General features: G+C 41.0%; 1 protein-coding gene across 1 annotated transcript in view; it reads left to right on the top strand.

Moving 5' to 3' along the window:
- Nucleotides 1-24,606, top strand: part of RORB (RAR related orphan receptor B) — a 354,554-nt gene extending 329,948 nt beyond the window's left edge. Inside the window, exons 7-10 of the mRNA XM_077249034.1 lie at nucleotides 70-177; nucleotides 2,496-2,606; nucleotides 13,701-13,813; nucleotides 22,116-24,606. Coding sequence (XP_077105149.1) covers nucleotides 70-177; nucleotides 2,496-2,606; nucleotides 13,701-13,813; nucleotides 22,116-22,271 — 488 coding nt within the window. The 3' untranslated portion in view covers nucleotides 22,272-24,606. The remainder of the gene's footprint in view (nucleotides 1-69; nucleotides 178-2,495; nucleotides 2,607-13,700; nucleotides 13,814-22,115) is intronic.
- Nucleotides 24,607-25,619: the final 1,013 nt, after the last annotated feature.

Raw genomic sequence — 25,619 nt, 5'->3', positions numbered from 1 at the left:
GACAGGCCTGGTGTGGTGCCCATTACGGTACCAATGAAATTTGATCTTCTGTGTTTTTTCATTTGCCAGGCTGTTTGGAAGTAGTTCTAGTAAGAATGTGCCGTGCCTTCAATCCATTAAACAACACTGTTCTTTTTGAAGGAAAATATGGAGGGATGCAGATGTTCAAGTCATTAGGTAACTCGTTATTTTTACATATTTATGTATTGGTAACAATATGTTTTCTTAATATTTATACCGTAACTGAAAAAAGAAGGGCTCAATAAAGTAATTATTGTAAATAAATGGACAGGATGGTAAAAAAAAAGAAAATATTTGCATCTTTTGCATCTGAACTGTAAGCTTTTTGTCTGCAATCATTGCAATTTATGTTGTCATTTTGTTACATTACAGAAGAGGTATCTAAAGATACAATATGTTTCAGATGTGACACTTTTTTTTCCAACATTTTGTTTAACATTTCAAGCTTTAGTGAGCATGATTCAACCAACATGCCATGATTGCACTTTATTCACATACCCACTTTATTCTACATTTTGTGTACCAGCTGGCCTAACCTATCTGTTTCATATCTTACTTCCATGGACAAGCTATGCAGAAGCCACACTGCTTAGCAGAATCCATGGCTTCCCTGGTTTTTTATCATTTAAAGGGAATCTGTCAGCAGGTTTTTGCTATGCAATCTGAAGACAGCAGGAAATAGAGGCTGAAACACAAAATTCAGGGACGTGTCATTTGTCAAAGTACGTGCTGTTGTTTACTAACTGTGGAGTAGTTATCACTAATAGATTAACATTGCCGGACTAGTCTGCCAACGCCCCCTTCTGTGATAAGCAGCTCACTGTCTATGGACTTTGTACACAGAAAGCCTGGGATGGGTGGAGTTTGCTTTCTCAGCTGTGCTTCATTCTAAATCTAAAAGCTGTGATTGTATCAGAATGATACATCATTGGATTCAGCTTTTCTTTACCTACATTAGGCTGCTCTCAGATGAGTTAGCAAAAACCTGTTGACAGATTCTCTTTAAAGGGATCCCATCACACGATTCAAGTTGCCCAAACTATCAGAACCTACCACTTCAGATAAAATATACTTAGAAGATCCCAGTACCACTCCAGATGATTGACAGGTCTGTTGCTATGAGGAAAGACTTGTCAATCACCTGGAGCAATGCCGGTAGATTCTAACCATACGCTCTGACTTTTTAAAGAAAAATATTCCTGGCAGGCACTGACTCATGCTGCCCGAGCTCTGGGTAACATGAATCACGTGACAAGTTTGCTTTCTCCTCTATGGAAGGATCACAGGCCCTAGAATGTGTCTATGTAGTAGCTGCTGACTGGTGGAACCAGCTGTGGGAAAAACAAGCCATGGTGAAACCAAAGAGACATGGGCAAGAACAAAAATCATCCATTCAAAGATCTAGTCATAGATATCCAGGTCAGAGAATAGGAGGCTAATTAGAATCAAAGGCAGAGAGCATTCAGACAGTTCACATATCAAACCAAAGAGGGAATTCAGGATTTATTCATAAAAATGGTCAACAAGTCAGTCAGGTGAACACACAGAGCATCAGTCAAAAAGTGCACCATGGTAGTATCCATAACTTATATCATAGTTGGCCGAAGTGACCAGTCACGGGGGGGGGGGTGTTCCATAAAATACTGTGGGAGCCCATTTACTACCCAAATCCTTCCCTTCATTAGTCCGATGACCGACACTTGTAAGTGAGAAATCAAACCAGATCAAACTTTTGACTTTGAACTGTCAGTCAACTTGGCCATCAATGTCACTGTTGGGAACAAATCAGCAGAACTGGAACAGGGGCAGCTGTGTCTGTGACACCGGCCTCATAAATTTGTCAAATGTCTAGTCACATTTTAAAAAGTGTGCCCAAGTTTGCCCTATCTGAATTTGGGGATCACATTAAATATATATGTCATTCTGTTTATGTTTTTTTTTTGTCAACACTTTTGGATAGCTGATGATAGGTTACAAAAAATATCATTGATATTATCTGAGAACCCAGTTATGCCCCAGATTTTTTGAAAGCTATTAGATGTCATCCTCAGGGCTTTAGTCATAATCCTTAGTGCAACCCTGCACATGCACTTCTGGTGTACACTAGGCAATTGTGTGAAGCCTTCACATTTCCTACATGCATTATTATCATACTAATTATCATTTCAATTATTCAGCCAATTACACTGGAATCAAAGCACTGCTCAACAGAGCTACGCATTCATGAGTAAATATTACCGCTGCTAAAAGAGTATAACATAGACATAAAATAAACTGGGTTTTAAAAGACAATTAGATTTAGCCTTTTTATTCTATCTCTCCACATGATGTTGATTGAAAATCTGAAATTTTAACTAACCACTATACTATTTTCTACTAGCACCTGTTTCCCTGGCAGGACTACAAGCTGCGTTCCAAGCAGAATTGAACAGTGATTAGCATCCAGTTCTCACTCTGCTTTGCTTGGCCTGCAGGTTCGGATGATTTAGTGAATGAAGCATTCGACTTTGCGAAGAGTTTGTGTTCACTTCAGCTGACGGAGGAGGAAATTGCCTTGTTTTCTGCGGCTGTACTGATATCACCAGGTACTCATTCTGATCTCTTAACCCAAAAAATGGCTTGTTTATGTCTTAATCAAAGTATGATAAATTCTCAGTAGCATCCACTGGTTTCCTTAAGACAAAAACATGCTAATCTAGCTAACAATATCTGGGAGTAATAGGAAAGTTTAAAATTAGTATGAACTGTCAGTCATATGCTGTGTCACCTCTGTGGGTCACAGTGGGGTTACCCACTACCAAGCAGAGTCCATACATAGTGATAGCTATGCTCCAAGACTACTGGTTGCACCACATTCAGGTTGTCCTTTCTTTATTTTTATCTTTCTGTGTCTAACATTTCCCTGTTGGGACAAGTTACTGAAGACTGAGTCAAGCAGAGACTTTAGGCTTGCATAACAACATATTTTAGTATTTCTAAGATTTATATACCAGGATACACTTAACATACGTCTCATCAAATGAACATCATTAGATTTAGCAACTGAACCCACCAGCAAATGAACATATTCTAATGTTTAAGTAAGGACTTGATGGTGATACATGAACACCACAAACGAAGGAAGAGTATTACTTTTGTTTGTATATATAAATGCAGATTACTCAGATTGTATATCGAGCATGATACTCCCTTACATACTGTTGCTGGTTCATGCCCCACCAACCTCATAATCAGTGGCGTAACTAGAGTACGATGAGCCCCCGTTCAAAATTTTAACCTGGGCCCCCCCTCTCCCCGCCCCCGCATGTTGGTCAGATGTATGGGCCTTTGTGGCATTCTAAATCCTATAAGGACATAAACCTTGCCCCCCTCTCCATTATGTAGTAATGTCTCCATATTGGGCTCCCTCCTGGTGTGCATGTCCTCCATTCTGGCCCCATCCTGGTATATATGTTCCCCATCCTGGTATATGTTCCCCTTTCTGGTCCTCATAATGGTATTTATGTTCCCCATCCTGATATATTATATATATATATATATATATATATATATATATATATATATATATATATATATATATATATATATATATATGTCCCTTAACCTGGGCCCCATCCTTTCATATATGCCCCCATCCTGGTATATATATCCCCCATCCTGGTATATATGTTCTTTATCCTGGGCCCCATCCTGGTATATATAGTCCCCATCCTGGTATATATTTCCCTTATCCTGAACCCCATCCTGATATAAATATCCCCTATCCTGGTATATATTCTCCATCCTGGGCCCACCCTGGTATATGTCCCCCATCCTGGTATATATCCTCCATCCTGGGATAAATCCTCTGTTCTGCCGCTGTTATTATTTATATAAAATTATTTATATAATCAATTCTAATCACTTTCCCTCTGTTCCCCGCCATGCGGCGTCCTCTTCTGATGCTGGCAGCTGACATCAACTTGCAAGTAACAGGAGAGTATGACATCACTGCAGTGTACCCCATGTGCTCAGCTGCTAGCCTCTGATTGACCATCAGCATGTATTGCAGCGCATGGACCCAGCAGGTCTCTGCGCCTCAATACACTCCAGCTGAATATGCGTTTGTGGCGTACATTCAGTTGAAGTTTGTGCTGGCGATCTGCTCATGATCCTAAGACATGAAAGCTATGATCCAGTTACACAACCACCCATTCACTTCTGGCTTCTTTTTAAAGAAGCATAGAATTACTGACTAACCTCATCCTCCTTGCTTGTTTGCTGAGGCTCACACAATAAAAGAAAGGGATAGAGCCAGTCTGAGTTGGAATCCTTCTTCTCTTAGATTACAGGGCAGTTGCATGGGCTTAAGGGTGGACAAACCATTGGTGCAACCTAGGCACTTGCATAGGGACCAAAGAGATAAGGGGACCCACGTCCACCTCCCAAGCAGGTAGAATTGTATACTAGCGCATGGCCGTGCGGTCATGCAAACCTTAAATAGCTGCAGCACGTACAGGACTTTCCTAGAAGGACCAATGAGAAGCTACACCAGAGCGTGAGCACCTACAGGACCTTCCTGAAGGAGCCAATGACCTTAGCTGCCATATCAGATCATGTGACCCTCGATCTCCACTGAGAGATCTTACTCTGGGCATGCTCAGAACGAGCAAAGCAGGACTTAGACCCAGAAGCGTCTGCTCGCCGCTGCTCAGTACCGACTTCAATGGCAGAAGCAGGAAAAACAGCAGTAACTCTTAGCACAGAGTCAGACTGAGCGAGACGCTGGGACCGACGTCTCCACTGAGCAGGCTGCACTGCGGCAGGAGAAGAATGGGAGACCACAGCGGAGATGGACTGAGATTCCCCCTGTGCAGAGGAGGGAACTCGACCCCCTAACATAGCTGTCAATAATTTGTTGTCACCTAGCATGCAGAACAGTGTAAATACCTAAAGATATCGGAAATGGCTGAACTGAATAGTTACCATTGTAACTGCCAAGGACAAAATATAATGCATCGTGAATGGAATGCTTGTGCGGGCTAAAATAGAAGGACTGGATCTTTCTGTCATAATAAAGACCAGAATCTTCAAGTGATAGCAAGCACCGTATTCTAGGTGAAATATTTGGGGTGAGAACTCGTTTAACCCCTTAGTGACCAAGCCACATTTTTTATTTCTGACCAGTGTCACTTTATAAATCACTATATTGGCGATCAAAAGTAAAAAATTATCCCCAAAAAAGTGGTACTTAAAAAATGCTTTTTATTGATACAATAATTAAAAACATACAAAAAGAAAGGTTTAGATCCATTGAAAGAGGGACCTCAATGCCATAGGATATTCCAAACCAGTGACCCAATATAGAGTACAAATATAGTGATTTATGTATCCTCTAAGTGGTGCAGAGCCCGATTGGTATATGGGTTTTTGACATTTGGGGCATTTTTTTGTGAATTAAACACTGTCACTTTATGTGGTTGTAACTCTGGAAACGGATTCCACTGATTCTGAGAATATTTTTTATGACATATCGTACTTCAGGACAGTGATAAAATTTCTTCGATATGACTTGCGTTTATTTATGAAAATGTTGGACATTTGGTGAAAAATTTGAAAATTTTGCAATTTTCAAAATGTCATTCTTATGCCTTTAAATCATAGAGTGCTGTCACACAAAATAGTTACTAAATACCATTTCCCACATGTGTACTTTACATCAGCGCAATTTTTGAAAAAACTTTTTTTTTTGTTAGGAAGTTATAAGTATTAAAAGTTGACCAGCAATTTCTCATTTTTACAACAAAATTTACAAAACCATTTTTAGGGACCACCTCACATTTGAAGTCACTTTGAGGGGCCTATATGACAGAATATACCCAAAAGTGACAGCATTCTAAAAACTGCACCCCTCAAGGTGCTCAAAACCAGAAGGTCATTAACCCTTTAAGTGCTTTACAAGTGCTAGCGCAATGTGGAAGGAAAAAAATGTACATTTAACTTTTTTCACAAAAAATTTACTTTAGCTCCAAGTTTATTTTCACAAGGGTATCAGGACAAAATGGATCCTAAAATGTGTTATTCAATTTCTGCCGATACACTGTTTGGGTGCACGGCAGGACTCGGATGGGAAGTAACACCGTTTGACTTTTTGAATGCAAAAACGGCTGGAATCGAGAGCGGACACCATGTCACGCTTGAGAGCTCCCGATGTGCCTAAACACAACTGACCCCATTTTGGAAACTAAACCCCCAGGTGCTTCACAGAAGTTTAACGTAGAGCTCTGAAAATAAAAAAAAAAAACCTCACATTCTACCAACAAATATGCACTTTTAGCACATTTTTTTTCACCAGATTTATATATTTTTTTTGTGATTTGCTATTTTTACACACTAAAAATAATATTTTAGTAAAATAATTTTGTTTTTACATCATCCTATTCTGAGAGCTATAACTTTTTCGCCGAATGGGCCATATGACCGCTTGTTTTTTGCGGGATGGTTTGGTGTTTTCATTTAAATCATATTTTTTTTACATAAGACTTTTTGATTCCTTTTTATTCATTTTTTGGGAGTCACTATGATGAAAAAGCGAAATTTTTGGCATGTTTTTTTTTTTTTTTTACGGCGTTCACCAAACGGAATAAATAACATGGCAGTTTTATAGAGCAGGTCGTTCCAGACATGGCAATACCAATTATGTGCACTTGTTTTATTTAAAATTGTTTTATCAGAAACACTGCGTTTTGAGTGGCGAAACAGATTTTAGTGATTTGTGTGCACATTTTTGTGTTTTTTTTTACTTTTTAACATATTTTATTTTACTTTTTTTTCCCACTTTTTCACTGTGGGACATGTCAAATTTTTACTTTGATCACTACTCTCATACACTGCTACACTCATGTACAACAGTGCACGAGAGCAGTCAGTGTCTCACAGTCACTCACTGACAGCCTGTGAGACCCAGCTTATTGCTGGATCTCACAGGCCACCGTACCTCAGTGTACCAAGGTAACGATCGGGAACTGCGATTCTCATCGCGGGGGTCCGATGGTTACTGAGGGGGCCTTGTGACCCCCATTATATTAACTTAAATACATCTGTCGCGATTGACATCGGTAATTAAGGGGTTAATCAGGCCCCGTCTGGTCGCAAAACCGGTCGGGTTTGATACTGCAGGGTGCCAGCTGTCATGTACAGCTGTCACCTGTGGGAACTATTCTCTTATTCTTCAGTGCCATTAAAAAGTGGCGCTGAGGAATAAGTACCCTTAATGACCGCTGTTAAAAGGCGTATGAGGGATCGCTAAGGGGTTAAGTTTACCAAGTAGAAAGAAAAGCTTTAGAGTTACCAATCAGCGGTCGATTAAATGCCTGTTCACACAAGCAGACCTAAGTAAACAATCTGCACTAAGTGACCGGTAATAGATCACTCAGCACGATTAGGCTGCCATAGTTGTCGATAGCACGAGTCCTGTTTACCCCGGACGACACACCGATGAGAACGATGACCTTTTCACTGAATGAACAATCATGACATTATCTTGCAGTGTAAATGCAACTGCAGGTTTGGTGTATAAGAGAGGGGAGGAAGCGGCCAGTGACATCAGGAATAGAGGTCACTTCTTGTTACATCTCCCTCTGTATATGCTGTGTGTATACATGTATATCTAGTGTCCTAAAGGGAGCACAACATCCTAATTATTGAGGATACTATCAATGTGATTGTCACATGTGGGGTGAGGTTATATTTGTTTACTACTAAACGAGTGAGAAGATGGACAATAGTACGCGCCCTCACCTCTACCCATTAGTATACTTGTCCAGTATGTGACTCAAATGATTGCCAGCATCAGGATCAGGAACATTTTTGGAAACATCCAGTGCATGTAAATATGATTGTCTATGTACACTTCCTCAGATATTCAGTTTGATGAGAAACTGTCACCAGGTTTTTGCTACCTGATCAAAATGATGTAGGACCCTGATTCGAGCAATATGTCACCTACTAGTCTGTTTAGTAGAGTTTTAATAAAAATCCCTGTTATCTGCTGCAGATCTACCAGTTCTCTGAATGTTGAGCACTGTTTGGCAGCTTTCTGTGTACACTATGCATAGGCAGAAAGCTGTCACTTGGTGGTGTGGGTGGGGTTATGCACAGCTCAACATTCAGGGAACTGGTAGATCTGCAGCAGATTAAAAAGTTTTTAATCAAAACTGCGACACCCAGTAAAGTAAGTGACAAATCACTGGAATCAGGGTGTCTGTCCCTAAATCATGCTGCTCTCAGGTGGAGTAGCAAAAACATGATTCCCTTTAACCCCCTACCCCACAACTGTTCCAGCTTTTAGATATTGACTAAAAGCACAGAATTATGCCATGATGCTTGTTTGTACATTGTTCTTAACTACGTACAATACAAAATAACCTCCATTTAGATCTCTTGCTTTGCGGTCGTGTAGAAGAGGCCTGTAAATATAGCCAAGGTTCTTCGAACAATAGGAGTTGTTCTTTCCGCAGAGTAAAACACTCTCCTTTTTGTCAATACATTTGTTCTAAGTCTTCAGTCTTCTTACATCAAATCCTCTTTCCTTGTTGCTAACTAGAAAGCATTAGAGACAGGGAGGGAAAGAGAATCCTTCTGGGGATATTCCTATGATTAAATTGTTTAACCACAGACTGTCACGGTGCATTTTCATTTAGCTGACTGAAAAATGTTCCTTCTGAGAGACCAGAATTTGTAATCTAAGTGAAGGCAGAGCACTAATCCAGTCTTTCCTATACGTTTATTTTGCCTTTTGCCCTGGTTTTAATTAAGCCTAATCCTTCATCATATACGTACAGACGTACTGGAAAAAAATCTGACACACGTGTACATTGCAAGAGTTTTCTATAAAGAAGCAGAGCCTTCATGATATTACACGGTTGTGTACAGGAACCTTATGCTGATGCCTGTGTTCCTCGGCTTTATTTCTAAAATGCAAGCATTTGGAATATTGTGGTCATACCATATTCTGATGTTACTGAGATCTCTGTTTAGAGGTGGACAAAGAGGCTTGCGGAGTAGGCAGCTGTCCAGGGTGCTAGTGAGGACAAGGTCATAATTGCTTTAACTATGTTAGCACACCTGTGGTCTCTTGCCGACTAGATTCTTGTCAGCATGTGACCATAACTAGGCTCTAAAATACCAAAAGGACAGCGTTCCATCCAGGTGTAGTAATTCAAGAAGATAAGTTTATTCTGCCATAGTGAAGCATAGGTAGTCTTCACTATGGCAGAATAAACTTATCTTCTTGAATTACTACACCTGGATGGAGCGCTGTCCTTTTGGTATTTTTTTTATCTGATTGCCCAGGAAGGTTCCTTGGACTTGGAATGGGTGCCCCAATAAGTGAGTGCTGTCAGCCCTTCCTCTTTTCTCCTTACATATCTAGGCTCTATTGAGAGATTTGGATGAGAAGCTAGTCAGCATGTGACCATAACTAGGCTCTATTGAGAGAAGTGGATGAGAAGCTAGTCAGCACGTGACCATATCTAGGCTCTATTGACAGATTTGGATGAGAAGCTAGTCAGCAAGTGACCATAACTAGGCTCTATTGAGAGAAGTGGATGAGAAGCTAGTCAGCATGTGACCATATCTAGGCTCTATTGAGAGATTTGGATGAGAAGCTAGTCAGCATGTGACCATAATTAGGCTCTATTGAGAGAAGTGGATGAGAAGCTAGTCAGCACGTGACCATATCTAGGCTCTATTGACAGATTTAGATGAGAAGCTAGTCAGCATGTGACCATAACTAGGCTCTATTGAGAGATGTGGATGAGAAGCTAGTCAGCATGTGACCATAACTAGGCTCTATTGAGAGATTTGGATGAGAAGCTAGTCAGCATGTGACCATAACTAGGCTCTATTGAGAGATTTGGATGAGAAGCTAGTCAGCATGTGACCATAACTAGGCTCTATTGAGAGATGTGGATGAGTAGCTAGTCAGCATGTGACCATAACTAGGCTCTATTGAGAGATTTGGATAAGAAGCTAGTCAGCATGTGACCATAACTAGGCTAAATTGAGAGAAGTGGATGAGAAGCTAGTCAGCACGTGACCATATCTAGGCTCTATTGAGAGAAGTGGATGAGAAGCTAGTCAGCACGTGACCATATCTAGGCTCTATTGAGAGATGTGGATGAGAGGCTAGTCAGCATGTGACCATAACTAGGCTCTATTGAGAGAAGTGGATGAGAAGCTAGTCAGCACGTGACCATAACTAGGCTCTATTGAGAGAAGTGGATGAGAAGCTAGTCAGCACGTGACCATATCTAGGCTCTATTGAGAGAAGTGGATGACAAGCTAGTCAGCATGTGACCATAACTAGGCTCTATTGAGAGATGTGGATGAGAAGCTAGTCAGCATGTGACCATATCTAGGCTCTATTGAGAGAAGTGGTGAGAAGCTAGTCAGCATGTGACCATAACTAGGCTCTATTGAGAGAAGTGGATGAGAAGCTAGTCAGCATGTGACCATATCTAGGCTCTATTGAGAGAAGTGGATGAGAAGCTAGTCAGCACGTGACCATATCTGGGCTCTATTGAGAGAAATGGATGAGAAGCTAGTCAGCACGTGACCATATCTAGGCTCTATTGAGAGAAGTGGATGAGAAGCTAGTCAGCGCATGACCATATCTAGGCTCTATTGAGAGAAGTGGATGAGAAGCTAGTCAGCACGCGACCATATCTAGGCTCTATTGAGAGAAGTGGATGAGAAGCTAGTGAGCGTGTGACCATATCTAGGCTCTATTGAGAGAAGTGGATGAGAAGCTAGTCAGCATGTGACCATATCTAGGCTCTATTGAGAGAAGTGGATGAGAAGCTAGTCAGCATGTGACCATAACTAGGCTCTATTGAGAGAAGTGGATGAGAAGCTAGTCAGCACGTGACCATATCTAGGCTCTATTGAGAAAAGTGGATGAGAAGCTAGTCAGCATGTGACCATATCTAGGCTCTATTGAGAGAAGTGGATGAGAAGCTAGTCAGCAAGTGACCATATCTAGACTCTATTGAGAGATGTGGATGAGAAGCTAGTGAGCGTGTGACCATATCTAGGCTCTATTGAGAGAAGTGGATGAGAAGCTAGTCAGCACATGACCATATCTAGGCTCTATTGAGAGAAGTGGATGAGAAGCTAGTCAGCACGTGACCATATCTAGGCTCTATTGAGAGATGTGGATGAGAAGCTAGTGAGCGTGTGACCATATCTAGGCTCTATTGAGAGAAGTGGATGAGAAGCTAGTCAGCAAGTGACCATATCTAGACTCTATTGAGAGATGTGGATGAGAAGGTAGTGAGCATGTGACCATATCTAGGCTCTATTGAGAGAAGTGGATGAGAAGCTAGTCAGCACATGACCATATCTAGGCTCTATTGAGAGAAGTGGATGAGAAGCTAGTCAGCACGTGACCATATCTAGGCTCTATTGAGAGATGTGGATGAGAAGCTAGTGAGCGTGTGACCATATCTAGGCTCTATTGAGAGAAGTGGATGAGAAGCTATTTAGCATGCGACCATATCTAGGCTCTATTGAGAGAAGTGGATGAGAAGCTAGTCAGCATGTGACCATATCTAGGCTCTATTGAGAGAAGTGGATGAGAAGCTAGTCAGCACGTGACCATATCTAGGCTCTATTGAGAGAAGTGGATGAGAAGCTAGTCAGCATGTGACCATATCTAGGCTCTATTGAGAGAAGAGGATGAGAAGCTAGTCAGCTTGTGACCATATCTAGACTCTATTGAGAGATGTATATGAGAAGCTAGCGAGCGTGTGACCATATCTAGGCTCTATTGAGAGAAGTGGATGAGAAGCTAGTCAGCATGTGACCATATCTAGGCTCTATTGAGAGAAGTGGATGAGAAGCTAGTCAGCACGTGACCATATCTAGGCTCTATTGAGAGAAGTGGATGAGAAGCTAGTGAGCGTGTGACCATATCTAGGCTCTATTGAGAGAAGTGGATGAGAAGCTAGTCAGCACGTGACCATTAGGGTTGAGCGACCTTTACTTTTATAGGATCGGGTCGGGTTTCACGAAACCCGACTTTTTCAAAAGTCGGGTCGAGTGAAATCAGCCGATTCTATAAAAAAGTCGGGGTCGGGGTCGGCCGAAACTCGAAACCCAATGCAGTGCATTGGGTTTCCAATGGTTCCCAGGGTCTGAAGGAGCGGAAACTCTCCTTCAGGCCCTGGGATCCATATTTAAGTGTAAAATAAAGAATTAAAATAAAAAATATCGCTATACTTACCCTCTGACGGGCCCTGGTACTAACCGGGAACCTTCCTTCCTTAGAATTAGCCTTCCAGGACCTTGCGGTGACGTCGCGGTGATGTCGCGGCTTGTGATTGGTCGCGCGGCCGCCCATGTGACCGCTCGCGCGACCAATCAGAAGCCGCGACGTCACCGTGACGTCACCGAAGGTCCTGGAAGGGCTGATTCTTAGGAAGGAAGGCTGCCGGAAAGAAGCAGGGCGTGTCCGAGGGTGAGTATATACCTAATAGGAATATACTCACCCTCGGCTTCGTTCCGGCAGCCTTCCTTCCAAGAATCAGCCCTTCCAGGACCTTCGGTGACGTCACGATGACGTCGAGGCTTGTGATTGGTCGCGCGAGCGGTCACATGGGCGGCCGCGCGACCAATCACAAGCCGCGACGTCACCGCGACGTCACCGCAAGGTCCTGGAAGGCTGATTCTAAGGAAGGAAGGTTCCCGGTTAGTACCAGGGCCCGTCAGAGGGTAAGTATAGCGATATTTTTTATTTTAATTCTTTATTTTACACTTAAATATGGATTCCGATACCAATTCCCGATATATTAAACATATCGGGAATCGGTATCGGAATTCCGATTCCAGATTCAGAAGATCGCCGACTTCATGGCCGACCCCACACAGGGGTCGGGTCGGGTTTCATGAAACCCGACTTTGCCAAAAGTCGGCGACTTCTGAAAATTGCCGACCCGTTTTGCTCAACTCTAGTGACCAGGCTCTATTGAGAGAAGTGGATGAGAAGCTAGTGAGCGTGTGACCATATCTAGGCTCTATTGAGAGAAGTGGATGAGAAGCTAGCCAGCATGTGACCATATCTAGGCTCTATTGAGAGAAGTGGATGAGAAGCTAGTCAGCACGTGACCATATCTAGGCTCTTTGGAGAGAAGTGGATGAGAAGCTAGTCAGCACGTGACCAGTGTACACAGAAAGCTGACAATCTTTGGTGGGGTCAGGGTTATACAGAGTTGTGCATTGAGAGAACTGGTAGATCTGTAACAGCTAAAACAGTTATTTTATCAAAAGTACAGCAAGCAGTCCAATAAGTGACACATCACTGGAATCAGGGTCTCTGTCCCTACATTATGCTGCTCTCAGATGGGCTAGCAAAAACTGGTGATGAATTCCCTTAACTGTATACTGCTATATAAATTCAGCGTTAAGAATTAAGTAATTTCATTCAAACTACTGAGATGAAAGAAGCTATGACTCATTTTCTTTACTCCCGAGCAGTACATCGTTTATTTCCACTTATTCCCACTATACAGTGAAGATCATGAACACAATGCTAGGTTAAAGGAGGGGGCAATTGTTACTTTTGGTAAATGCATCTTTATAAGACTATGCAGGTAACTGACCTTAGAAATCAATGGTAAATCTCTTTTTTAACTGTTTAGAACGGCCATGGCTTCTAGAACCAAGGAAAGTTCAAAAGCTTCAAGAGAGAATTTATTTTGCACTTCAGCATGTGATTCAGAAGAACCACTTAGATGATGAGACATTGGCAAAGGTATGTGCTAGTTATAAGAAGTGCATTTTCATGTAGAAATATAGCAACGACATACTGAACTTAAATAACACATGACAAGTGTCTAGAAAATGTTTTGTGAGACTGTAAGCTGTGTGATAGCACATAACTGTGTTACAAATGTTTAGTTAAAGAGGTTGTCCACTACTTAAGCATTGATGACCTATCTTCAGGATAGGTCATCAATGCCTGATCGGTCGGAGTCCGACACCCGGCACCCCTGCCAATCAGCTATTTTCTGTGGCTGCAAAGGCTGCCATCCGGAAGTACTCACTTCTGGAGCTGGCCGTCTTCTAGTAGTGGCCACTGTAGGGTACTACACATCCATCTCCCATCCGCCTCCTATTGATTTGAATAGTAGGCGGATGTGTAGTACCCTGTGCAACCACTATCAGAAGACGGCCAGCCCTGGAAGTGAGCAGCTGATTGGTGGGGCTACTGGGTGTCAGACCCCGACCGATCAGGTATTGATGACCTATCCTAAGGATAGGTCATCAATGCCAAAATAGTGGACATTTTAAACATGTATCGCCCTGATGCCTTTTAACAGAGGGTAGTGGCAAACTGCATTTTACATGACTTGCAGTATACTTTATATACTATATGTGCACTGGTAAGGAGACAGACTTTACTTTGATTTTTATTCTATTTTCTTTTTCTTGTTTTTCTTACTTTGTATTTTATTTTACAGAAAAAATAATCTAATAATTGAATTATCGTCATTATAACCATTTTAATTGCTACCACACATCTCTAGAGCTAAGCAAAAAAACCAAGAGGACTTTGTAGAATGTCCTTAGATTTTATGCATACAGCTCCTGTGCAGACCAATGTTTCCTTGGTTGTAGACTACAAAGAAACTCTATGTAGTCTAATCCTGTTGACATGCTCTTCTCCATATCCCCAACTTGTTGCCTACCAGCATGACAGCATGGAGCATGACAGCTGGATTAGAATACTGTATGCCAATAGCCTCTTCACACATGAACGGTATGGAGACTCTAGCGCCACCTGTTGGAAGTAGCAACCCTATAAGTCAATATTGACCCTTTAAAGAACCTCATCCCATAACTTAGGATATAAAGCCAAAGTAGAATCTCCATTCGCACACATCCATTTTAGGGTTCTTTCCCCTTGTTAGTACAAAGTAGGCTGGGTAAAAGGCCTTTGATGAGAGATCAACAGGGTAAAGTTTCTCTTGAAGGAGACCACCAAGTTGGCACTGATGAGGGGTAAAAACCCTAAAATCACTGTATGTAAATGTAGATTCTGGTCTGGCTCTTGGGGTATGGAGACAATGTTCATACACGTTATTGAAATAGTACCACTGTACATATTTATTTTTGTTTCATTATACATATTGAACCTGCCTACAACATTTCTTGTAATGTTAGAATGTTCTCACATGGTTCACAATGTATTAACAAAGCTTTTAATGAGTGTAGCTTGAAAATGCTAAATGAAACAAAAAATTATAATTTATAAAAGAGCTAAATATATTACACCTCTGGACACATGAGAAAGCAAAGTGTCACATAAAATGTTCCTTCACTTGTCATCCCTATTCTGATGACATAATCTACACCTTGTCAGTTGTCACATTACATCACATATCTCTCACCTGATCATCACTTATTAGGATTTCCCACAATATCCATAACAAAACTCACAACCTCCTTTGTATTCTTTGTCTTGCTTTATACGCAATTTGTGCACTGTAGATTTAAATACTGTATGTTTGATATTAAAGGGCTTCTGTTGTAATAGAAAAAAATAAGTAACAATGAAAATGTCATTATAAATATTAAAGACCTTTGATGACCAATCATACTTGGTTTGTCTAAGAAAGTAATTACTATAGAACGTTAAAATATTCACCGTATTGTTTCACTGACAGAAACTGGTTGAAGGATGTTAATAGAACAGGTGCTTTATACAATGTTGTCTCTATCTCCTGGTCACAACCCAGCATTTAGAAACACTGTATGGCCTCTTGGGTCAGATCCCCTGATATCTACAGTATTGTGCTAAAGAGACAGCAGTGTAAGCAGCCTCTTCTTACCTCAGCACCACTGGTATCTACAGTATTAGATCAGAAAAACATGGCAGACAGCAGCCTCTTCTTACCTCCAGTAGGAAATCAGGTAGACATAAAGGACAGCAGAATGAGCAGCCTCTTCTTACCTCCAGTAGGAGATGGGGTAGACATAAAGGACAGCAGAGTGAGCAGCCTGTTCTTACCTCCAGTATGAGATCAGGTAGATAGAATAGACAGCAGAGTGAGTAGCCTCTTCTTACCTCCAGTAGGAGATCAGGTAGACATAAAGGACAGCAGAGTGAGCAGCCTGTTCTTACCTCCAGTAGGAGATGGGGTAGACATAAAGGACAGCAGAGTGAGCAGCCTCTTCTTACCTCCAGTAGGAGATGGGGTAGACATAAAGGACAGTAGTGTGAGCAGCCTCTTCTTACCTCCAGTATGAGATGGGGAAGACATAAAGGACAGCAAAGTGAGCTGCCTCTTCTTACCTCCAGTAGGAGATGGGGTAGACATAAAGGACAGTAGTGTGAGCAGCCTCTTCTTACCTCCAGTATGAGATCATGTAGATAGAATGGACAGCAGAGTGAGCAGCCTCTTCTTACCACCAGTAGGAGATGGGGTAGACATAAGGACAGCAGAGTGAGCAGCCTCTTCTTTCCTCCAGTATGAGATCAGGTAGACAGAATGGACAGCAGAGTGAGCAGCCTCTTCTTACCTCCAGTAGGAGATGGGGTAGACATAAGGACAGCAGAGTGAGCAGCCTCTTCTTTCCTCCAGTATGAGATCAGGTAAACAGAATCGACAGCAGTGTGAGCAGCCTCTTCTTACCTCCAGTAGGAGATAGAGTAGACATAAAGGACAGCAGAGTGAGCAGCCTCTTCTTACCTCCAGTATGAGATCAGGTAGACAGAATGGACAGCAGAGTGAGCAGCCTCTTCTTACCTCCAGTAGGAGATGTGGTAGACATAAAGGACAGCAGAGTGAGCAGCCTGTTCTTACCTCCAGTATGAGATCAAGTAGACAGAATGGACAGCAAAGTGAGCTGCCTCTTCTTACCTCCAGTAGGAGATGGGGTAGACATAAAGGATAGCAGAGTGAGCAGCCTCTTCTTACCTCCAGTAGGAGATGGGGTAGACATAATGGACAGCAGAGTGAGCAGCCTTTTCTTATCTCCAGTATTTGATCATGTAGACAGAATGGACAGCAGAGTGAGCAGCCTCTTCTTACCTCAGTAGCTGGTATTTCTATTTTTGAATCAGAAATACAGGGCAATCAGCAGTGTGAGCAGCCCTTACTTATCTGAACCCCTCTGTTGTCTCCTGTATTATATCAGAAAGACATGATAGACAGCAGGATGAGCAGCCTCTTCTTACCTCATCATTCTAAGTTTCTACAGTATTAGATCAGAAATACAGGGTAGACAGCAGTGTGAGCAGCCTCTTCTTACCTGAACACCTCTGGTATCTCTAGTATTTAATCAGAAAAATATGTTGAATGGCAGCACGAGTGACATCTTCTTTTCTCCACACCCTTTGTTTTTCCATTATTAGACCAGAAAAACATTATGGACAGCAGTGTGATTAGTCTCTTCTTACCTAAGCCCCCCTGGTTACTCCAATATAAAATTTGGATAAAATTGCATGGATAGTAGTGTGAGAAGCCTATTCTTACCTCTGCACCATTGATATCTACAATATTCTATCAGACTATTCACTGGGAGCATATTTTCCTATTAAGGCACTTTTCCTATTAAGATTCTTGGACCGGTTTCTGTCAGTGTAACGCACAATATATACGGAGAGTAGTGTTGAGCGATACCGTCCGATACTTGAAAGTATCGGTATCGGAAAGTATCGGCCGATACCGGCAAAGTATCGGATCTAATCCGATACCGATACCCGATACCAATACAAGTCAATGGGACTCAAGTATCGGACGGTATCCCTGATGGTTCCCAGGGTCTGAAGGAGAGGAAACTCTCCTTCAGGCCCTGGGATCCATATTAATGTGTAAAAGAAAGAATTAAAATAAAAAATATTGCTATACTCACCTCTCCGACGCAGCCTGGACCTCACCGAGGGAACCGGCAGCGTTCTTTGCTTAAAATGCGCGCGTTTACTTCCTTCCGTGACGTCACGGCTTGTGATTGGTCGCGTGCCGCCCATGTGGCCGCGACGCGACCAATCACAGCAAGCCGTGACGTAATTTTCAGGTCCTCAATGCCTAATTCTAGGCATTCAGAATTTTAAAATTACGTTCCGGCTTGTGATTGGTCGCGTCGCGGTCACATGGGCGACGCGACCAATCACAAGCCGTGACGTCACGGGAGGCAGGAAACGCGCGCATTTTAAAATTACGTCACGGCTTGTGATTGGTTGCGTGCCGCCCATGTGACCGTGACGCGACCAATCACAGCAAGCCGTGACGTAATTTGCCTAATTCTGCATTCAGGACCTGAAATTACGTCACGGCTTGCTGTGATTGGTCGCGTCGCGGTCACATGGGCGGCACGCAACCAATCACAAGCCGTGACGTAATTTTAAAATGCGCGCGTTTCCTGCCTCCCGTGACGTCACGGCTTGTGATTGGTCGCGTCGCCCATGTGACCGCGACGCGACCAATCACAAGCCGGAACGTAATTTTAAAATTCTGAATGCCTAGAATTAGGCATTGAGGACCTGAAAATTACGTCACGGCTTGCTGTGATTGGTCGCGTCGCGGCCACATGGGCGGCACGCGACCAATCACAAGCCGTGACGTCACGGAAGGAAGTAAACGCGCGCATTTTAAGCAAAGAACGCTGCCGGTTCCCTCGGTGAGGTCCAGGCTGCGTCGGAGAGGTGAGTATAGCAATATTTTTTATTTTAATTCTTTATTTTACACATTACTGTTGTTTCGATACCGATACCCGATACCACAAAAGTATCGGATCTCGGTATCGGAATTCCGATACCCGCAAGTATCGGCCGATACCCGATACTTGCGGTATCGGAATGCTCAACACTAACGGAGAGAGATTCACTTATCTCATAGCTTTATATAGTCTATTACACACACACTAGTTAAGAGTCGACTTCCGATTCTTAAACTGAAGTGCAGCACATCAGCAAAATAATAAAAACACATTTAATATTTAAAAAGTGTTAAAATTCAGAATTATTCATTCATTCATTCATTCATTATTCATATATTATTCATATATAAAACATTTTATGCCAGGATATATAGATGACTCTCCCTGGAATGTTTGGTATGTTTATACTGAAAGATCAATACATATTTGCCAAATGGCAATCGTTTAATAGCCGATTCAGACAGACCGACCACATTTAATACAGCGGGTGAAATAAGTATTGACCATGTCACAAGTTTCTAAGTAAATATATTTCTATAGGTGCTATTGACATGAAATTCACACCAGGTTTTGGTAACAATTCATGCAATCCACACAGGCAAATAAATCAAACCATAGATGTCCATAAATTAAGTTATGTGTAATGATGAGAAATGACACAGGGAAAAAGTATTGAACACATGAAAAAAGAGAGAGGTGCAAAAAAACATTGAAAATCATGACACCAGTTGAAATCTATCAGTAATTACAAAGCAATTCGGCCATTTAGTGAAGAACAATATCAACTGGTTCACCTGATGGCCTATAAAAATGTCTCATTACCAAGATGCTACACAAGAAACATCTTATGATGGGTAAAATCAGTGAGCTGTTTCAAGACCTTTGCAACCTTATTGTTGCAAAACGTACTGATGGCATTGGTTGCAGAAGAATTTCTAAACTACTGAAAGTTCCTTTGAGCACTGTTGGGGCCATAATCTGGAAGTGGAAAGAACATAATTTTACCATAAGACGGCCATGACCAGGCGCTCCCCGAAAGATTACTGACAGAAAAGTGAAAGTAGTTATCAGAAGAGTTGTCCATGAGCCAAGGACCACCTGTGGAGAGCTAAAGAAACACCAGAAATCAGCAGATATAATTGTTTAAAAAAAAACTATTGCACGCAACCTCTATGGCCTGTATACACTCTCACCATGCAAGACTCCATTGCTGAACAAAAAGCATGCTCAAATGTATTTAAAGCAAATGTGTCATCAGGATTTTGCTAAGTAAATAACACGCTTTGTCAGGTTGGTGCTGTTACACTGATTAAAATTATACCTGGGTTGAAGAAATCAGTCTTGTGGTTCTTGTTTAATCTGTGTTTGTAGTTTTGAGATAATGAGATGCTCTCGCTCCCGGATGTGCCCAGTGGCTGGGTCTTTTTTGGTGCTCTGGCCTAATCATCATCATTCTAGGCTTAAAAGACAGGTCACTGAACCTTCAGTGACCTGCCTCCTATTTTAAATACTGCACCTTCGCATTTAATATTCTGGTCCTCAAAAATAAAAAAGTTGATTCAACAAAATGCCGCCACCACCGATGCCCTCAATCTGCGTATGCACTGCCCACTGTGGTGCGGGAACCAGTGTGGGAGCATTGCTATGTTAAGCAATGATGATTTCTTATTCTTGTATGTTCTCCCACACTGGACCTTGGGACACAATGGGTGATGTATGCAAAGATTGAGAGCATCACTTGCCGATAGATGCTACTGCGCATGTGCCGCCGGCATTGCCATTTTGTTGAAGCATCTTTTTATTTTTTTGGAAGACCAGAATCTTATATGTGTGGGCACAGTATTCAAAATAGGAGGCAGATCATTGAAGGTAAATTGACCTGTCATTTAAGCCCAGAATGATGATGAGGCAAAAGCAACAAAAAAAGACCTGCTCATAGGCATGCCCTGGAGCATGAGCATCTCATTAACTCAAATCTACAAACACAGGTTAAACAAGAACCACAAGATGGATTTCTTCAGCCCAGGTATCATTTCCATCAGTGTAACAGTGTCAACATGATAATGCATGTAGTTTACTTAGCAAAATCCAGATTAGAGGTTTGATTTTAAGTTTGCTTAACAATATTTAGACAAGTCTGTGAAATACTAAGAAAATATTGTCGGGTCAGATGAGACCCAAATTGAATTCTTTTGATGCCATAATACACAACATGTTTGGAGGCCAAAAGGCACTGCATATCACCCCAAAAATACCATACCAACAGTGAAGTTTGGAGGTGGGAACATCATGGAGTGTGGTTGTCTTATAGCATATGGCACTGACAAACTTCATATAATTGAAAGAAGGCTGAATGGACGAATGAATCAAGACATTCTTGATTAAAATCTGCTGCCATCTACCAGGATGATGATGATGATGATGATGATGCAAGATGGACATTTTAGCAAGACAACGATCCCACACACACAGCCATAGAAACTCTCAATTTGTTTCAGAGAAAGGACCTGACCTGACCTAAATACAATCAAAAATGTATGGGTTCACAGAAGGTGCCCATGGGGCCTTCAGGATTTGAGGAGTGTTTGCATCTAAGCAATGCATGTGACTAGTTTCTCCAAACAGGAGGAGTCATTAAGCTGTCATCACCAACAAAGGCTTTTGTAAGAATTATTACCTTACTTACATTTCGCTAAGTATGTCCAATACCTTTCCCTGTGTCACTTCTCATTATTAAACATAACTTAATTTATGAACATCTATGGTTTGATTTCTTTGCCTGTGTAAATTAGATGGGTTGTCACCGACATCTTGTGAAAATTTCATGTCAAAAGCACCTTTACAAATATATTTACTTAGAAAATTGGTGACGCATTCAACATTTATTTAACCCACTGTATACACACAGTAAAAGATTATTCTGTGCGAATAGGCTGCCATTGATCTCAGCAGCACAGGTCCTGTTTTCACATGACGATGTGCTACCAAGAACAATAATCTTTTACGCCAGCCAAAAGATCATGTCACTCATTGAATGAGAATTTTGCTCAGTCATTGAGTGTTCCGCAGCCTATTTACAATGAAAAATGATTGCCTATGAATGCTAGGTCCCGTAAATGTACCTTTACAGATGTTTAGGTTTTCCCAGTTTCACTCCCCAAATGTAGGTTCCCTTCTGAAAAGGTTGCCTCGAATAGTCCTGTTCTGTTGATATAGAATCTTGTTACTAGAGCGTTAATTCATCATCAGGTTAGGCAAGGAGTTAATGTTACGCATCACGATATCTTGCTGCATCTAGTATGTGTGTCAGGTTAGAAACTGCTACAGCTGTAGCCTCCCTTAGGATAAAGTATGAATTGATATATTAACTTATCTTTTTCATTTCTTCACAGTTAATAGCCAAGATACCAAACATAACTGCACTTTGCAACTTACATGGAGAGAAGCTGCAGGTATTTAAGCAATCTCACCCAGAGATAGTGAATACTCTATTCCCTCCATTGTACAAGGAGCTATTTAATCCTGACTCAAGCACTGGCTGCAAGTGAAGACAGTGGGATTTTTCGCTTCGCTATGGAATGCATCACTACTAAGACAAAAGAAATGTGCTCAAAAGGACTGATGAAAACCACAAAAGAAACAAAAAGCAAACATCACTACAGCAGCACTAGGAATGTCCTGCACTTACTAGAATTATTTTTCACCGCTACAGTTTGAAGAATGTAAATATGCACCTCTGAGTGGGGCTCTCGCTTTCTCTTCTTCTAATTAACTGTTTGGTTTTCCTTTGGAACTGACCGTTTTAACACTTTTTCTGCCAGAGGCTGCTGCAGAAAATAAAAGGTATTGCAAAGACCTCTGGTAGCCGAAGCATTTATCTTAATATATAGAACACTGGGTGTATTTACTTTTTTTTATATATATAATTTGAGAGACGACGATTTATAGAATTTTATTGTAGATATCATTATGAGCATATACTTCTACAGTATTACTCTTATTTCTGGATTACTGTTTCATCTCTAATTTAAGTGAATTTGACTTTTTTATATGTTTTAGATGCATGTGTAGATGGTAATGGTGTATATATATGTATATATACATATATATGCATATATACATATATATACACTGATAACTGCACCTTTGCCGTGGTGAAACCCTGTACTTACACTCCCACTCTGCTAGTTTTCTTTCTGTCTTTCTTTGATGATGTTGTGTTTTTCCCCTTTGAATTTAAGTATTTAATTTATGTTTGGGCAATCAAGTTTCATTCAAAGAAGCCATTGTTTGAACAATAATTGCCAATGTATTGTATACTTACCAAACGGTAAAAATGTCACATTGGGTTATGTACAGTAAAAAGCATGCCAGGTGTGTAATGGTTGAAAATGACACAACTCTCCCATCCAGAAACAAATATCCTTCTACAAGTGATGACGTTGAAAGGCGGAACAGGCTCTTGTAAATGATGAAAGAACAAGATATAGTTTTAAGGAAAATATACTGTATATTTTTACTGAATTCTTCATAGTATGTACCTTTGTACTTCAGATATACAGCTGTTTTTGAACACATACAAACAGAATAATTGCATTAGTAGCTTGAATCCTGACAACTGGAGATGTTTGAGCTAGTGTTAGATAAACTCCACTCATACAGTTTTGAACTAAAAGTTATTAGAATGTAGAATCCAGCTGACATACAATTTTTGTACATTTGCATTGGAGTTTCCACTACTTAAGTATGTGTACTGGCAACACCATGTGAGTAATGGAGATGATAGATCTTTGAACCCTCTCGTCATTTCAATGAGGACATGGCAGGAGCTTAGGAGTTAGTAAATTAGTTACTGTACATCAAAGGACAAGATTACACATGCCTTCCTAGCCCCATATATTATAAGTATCCCATTCCTTAGAAAAGCAACTTTGAATTTTTCTATAAAAAAAGCCTGTAAGTCCATGAGGTTGTGCCAATTCCCTGCTACTGCACTTATTCTCGGCAATACTCCTCACCTAGTGTTACCTCCTTGAGCTTGATTGACATCTTTTTATCATTCCATGACTCTGTTTTGAGTAGCACTGAACAGACATCAAAAAGTCCATGTTGAAGACACTAGGCAGGCAAGTCCATGTTGATGACACTAGACAGACAAGTCCATGTTGAAGACACTAGGCAGGCAAGTCCATGTTGATGACACTAGGCAGGCAAGTCCATGTTGATGACACTAGGCAGACAAGTCCATGTTAATGACACTAGGCAGACAAGTCCATGTTGATGACACTAGGCAGGCAAGTCCATGTTGATGACACTAGGCAGGCAAGTCCATGTTGATGACACTAGGCAGCCAAGTCCATGTTGATGACACTAGGCAGGCAAGTCCATGTTGATAACACTAGGCAGGCAAGTCCATGTTGATGATGCTAGGCAGGGAATAATGCAGTTAATCAGTGCCCTGGTTGCTAATTGCCCCAATCCTTGGGGTTCTTACATCTACATTTAAAGCAGGAAAACTAGATTTTCTTACCAATGGAATACCCACTTGCTGCCAGTAATAGCATAATGGTTCAGCTTGTCTTTTACTACCATACCCAGCACAGTAATTATTCTGATGGCCTTAAAGCAAGTGATAAGTTCCCCCAAACTACATTAGTTCCTACTTCCTTTGAATTATATTAAATAAAATAAGCAGTATGACACACGTGTCAGCTACACAGTCCTGTTTCTTGTCTAATAATATGTAGCAAGTAGAGCAATAAATATACAAGTTACTAGAAATGTGCAGCTTTCCTAGAGTCCTCTACCAAACCCAAACTCTCTATTAAACATAGTCATCTTGTACCTTACATTACTTTACCATTCAGTTACCTTCCAATAAAAACATAAAAGCATTGGAAAATGATATACAACATTTCTAAATTGGATAACATGCCATAGGGTCACACAAAAAACACTGAAAAAACATGGAATACAAATGGTAAGACCAACTCTTCTACACCTTTCTTTTCCAGGCTGTCTTGTGAGAAATAGAGCAATCCACAAGATGGTTACTTAATACAACAATTCCACAGATGGATTAATTTTATAACTTAGAGTGTCACAACATTTAGTTTTCTGGAGCTTCACCAGCCAGAACATGGTGATACCTAGACCTCAGGAATGGTCACAGTCCTCACGTATATCTTTGAATTTCTATAATTTTATTACTGAACCTAATATGCCATAAAATAAACTCAAAAACACCCTGTGAAATACAACTTTTACTAAAGTTTAGAGCTGAACACATCCCAGAGGCCAAGTAAATGGCTTGAATTTTCTTATTGCCAAATTGACACTGGATTGACCCTCTTAAGTCTATATTATTTGTCCATCACTGCGATTCTTAAACTGTTATAGATCCGAAATTACCAAAAAGAGAAAGAATATGAAAATAAGTGTTAGGAAACATATTACTTGTGAAGTGGATACAAATGATGTTTCCGTTAATTCCATAAATATCAGTAAACTCTATACAAAGACCTCTATGGTACTACAGGCATACAATACTTTACCTTGAGTGCGCTAAGAAGCCAAATTTATTGACCAATCTTCAATCTGGCAAAAGTTTTTCATCCAATGTCTAATGGCTATTCAGTTTGATAATTCCAGGGAAATAGATGACATACCAGGGATTCTGTAGACAGATGTACACAATGTCTTCATGTACGACAAGGGCCTAATCCTATTTAGAGTAAATGTCACTTCTGTGAGTCTTTTCTTTCAAGAATGACTTCCAAGGGTCATATTCTCTGTCAATGGTAGATTACTCTGTAGATTGCTAGAACACCAGGGTAATAGGACAGCGGCCAATTAAACAATTTGTTTAATATTTTTCAGTCATCTATAGTTTAAGA

Source organism: Ranitomeya variabilis, chromosome 1 (genome assembly GCF_051348905.1).
Source record: "Ranitomeya variabilis isolate aRanVar5 chromosome 1, aRanVar5.hap1, whole genome shotgun sequence".
NCBI classification, from domain to species: domain Eukaryota; kingdom Metazoa; phylum Chordata; class Amphibia; order Anura; family Dendrobatidae; genus Ranitomeya; species Ranitomeya variabilis.
This window is presented reverse-complemented; position numbering and strand designations above follow the sequence as displayed.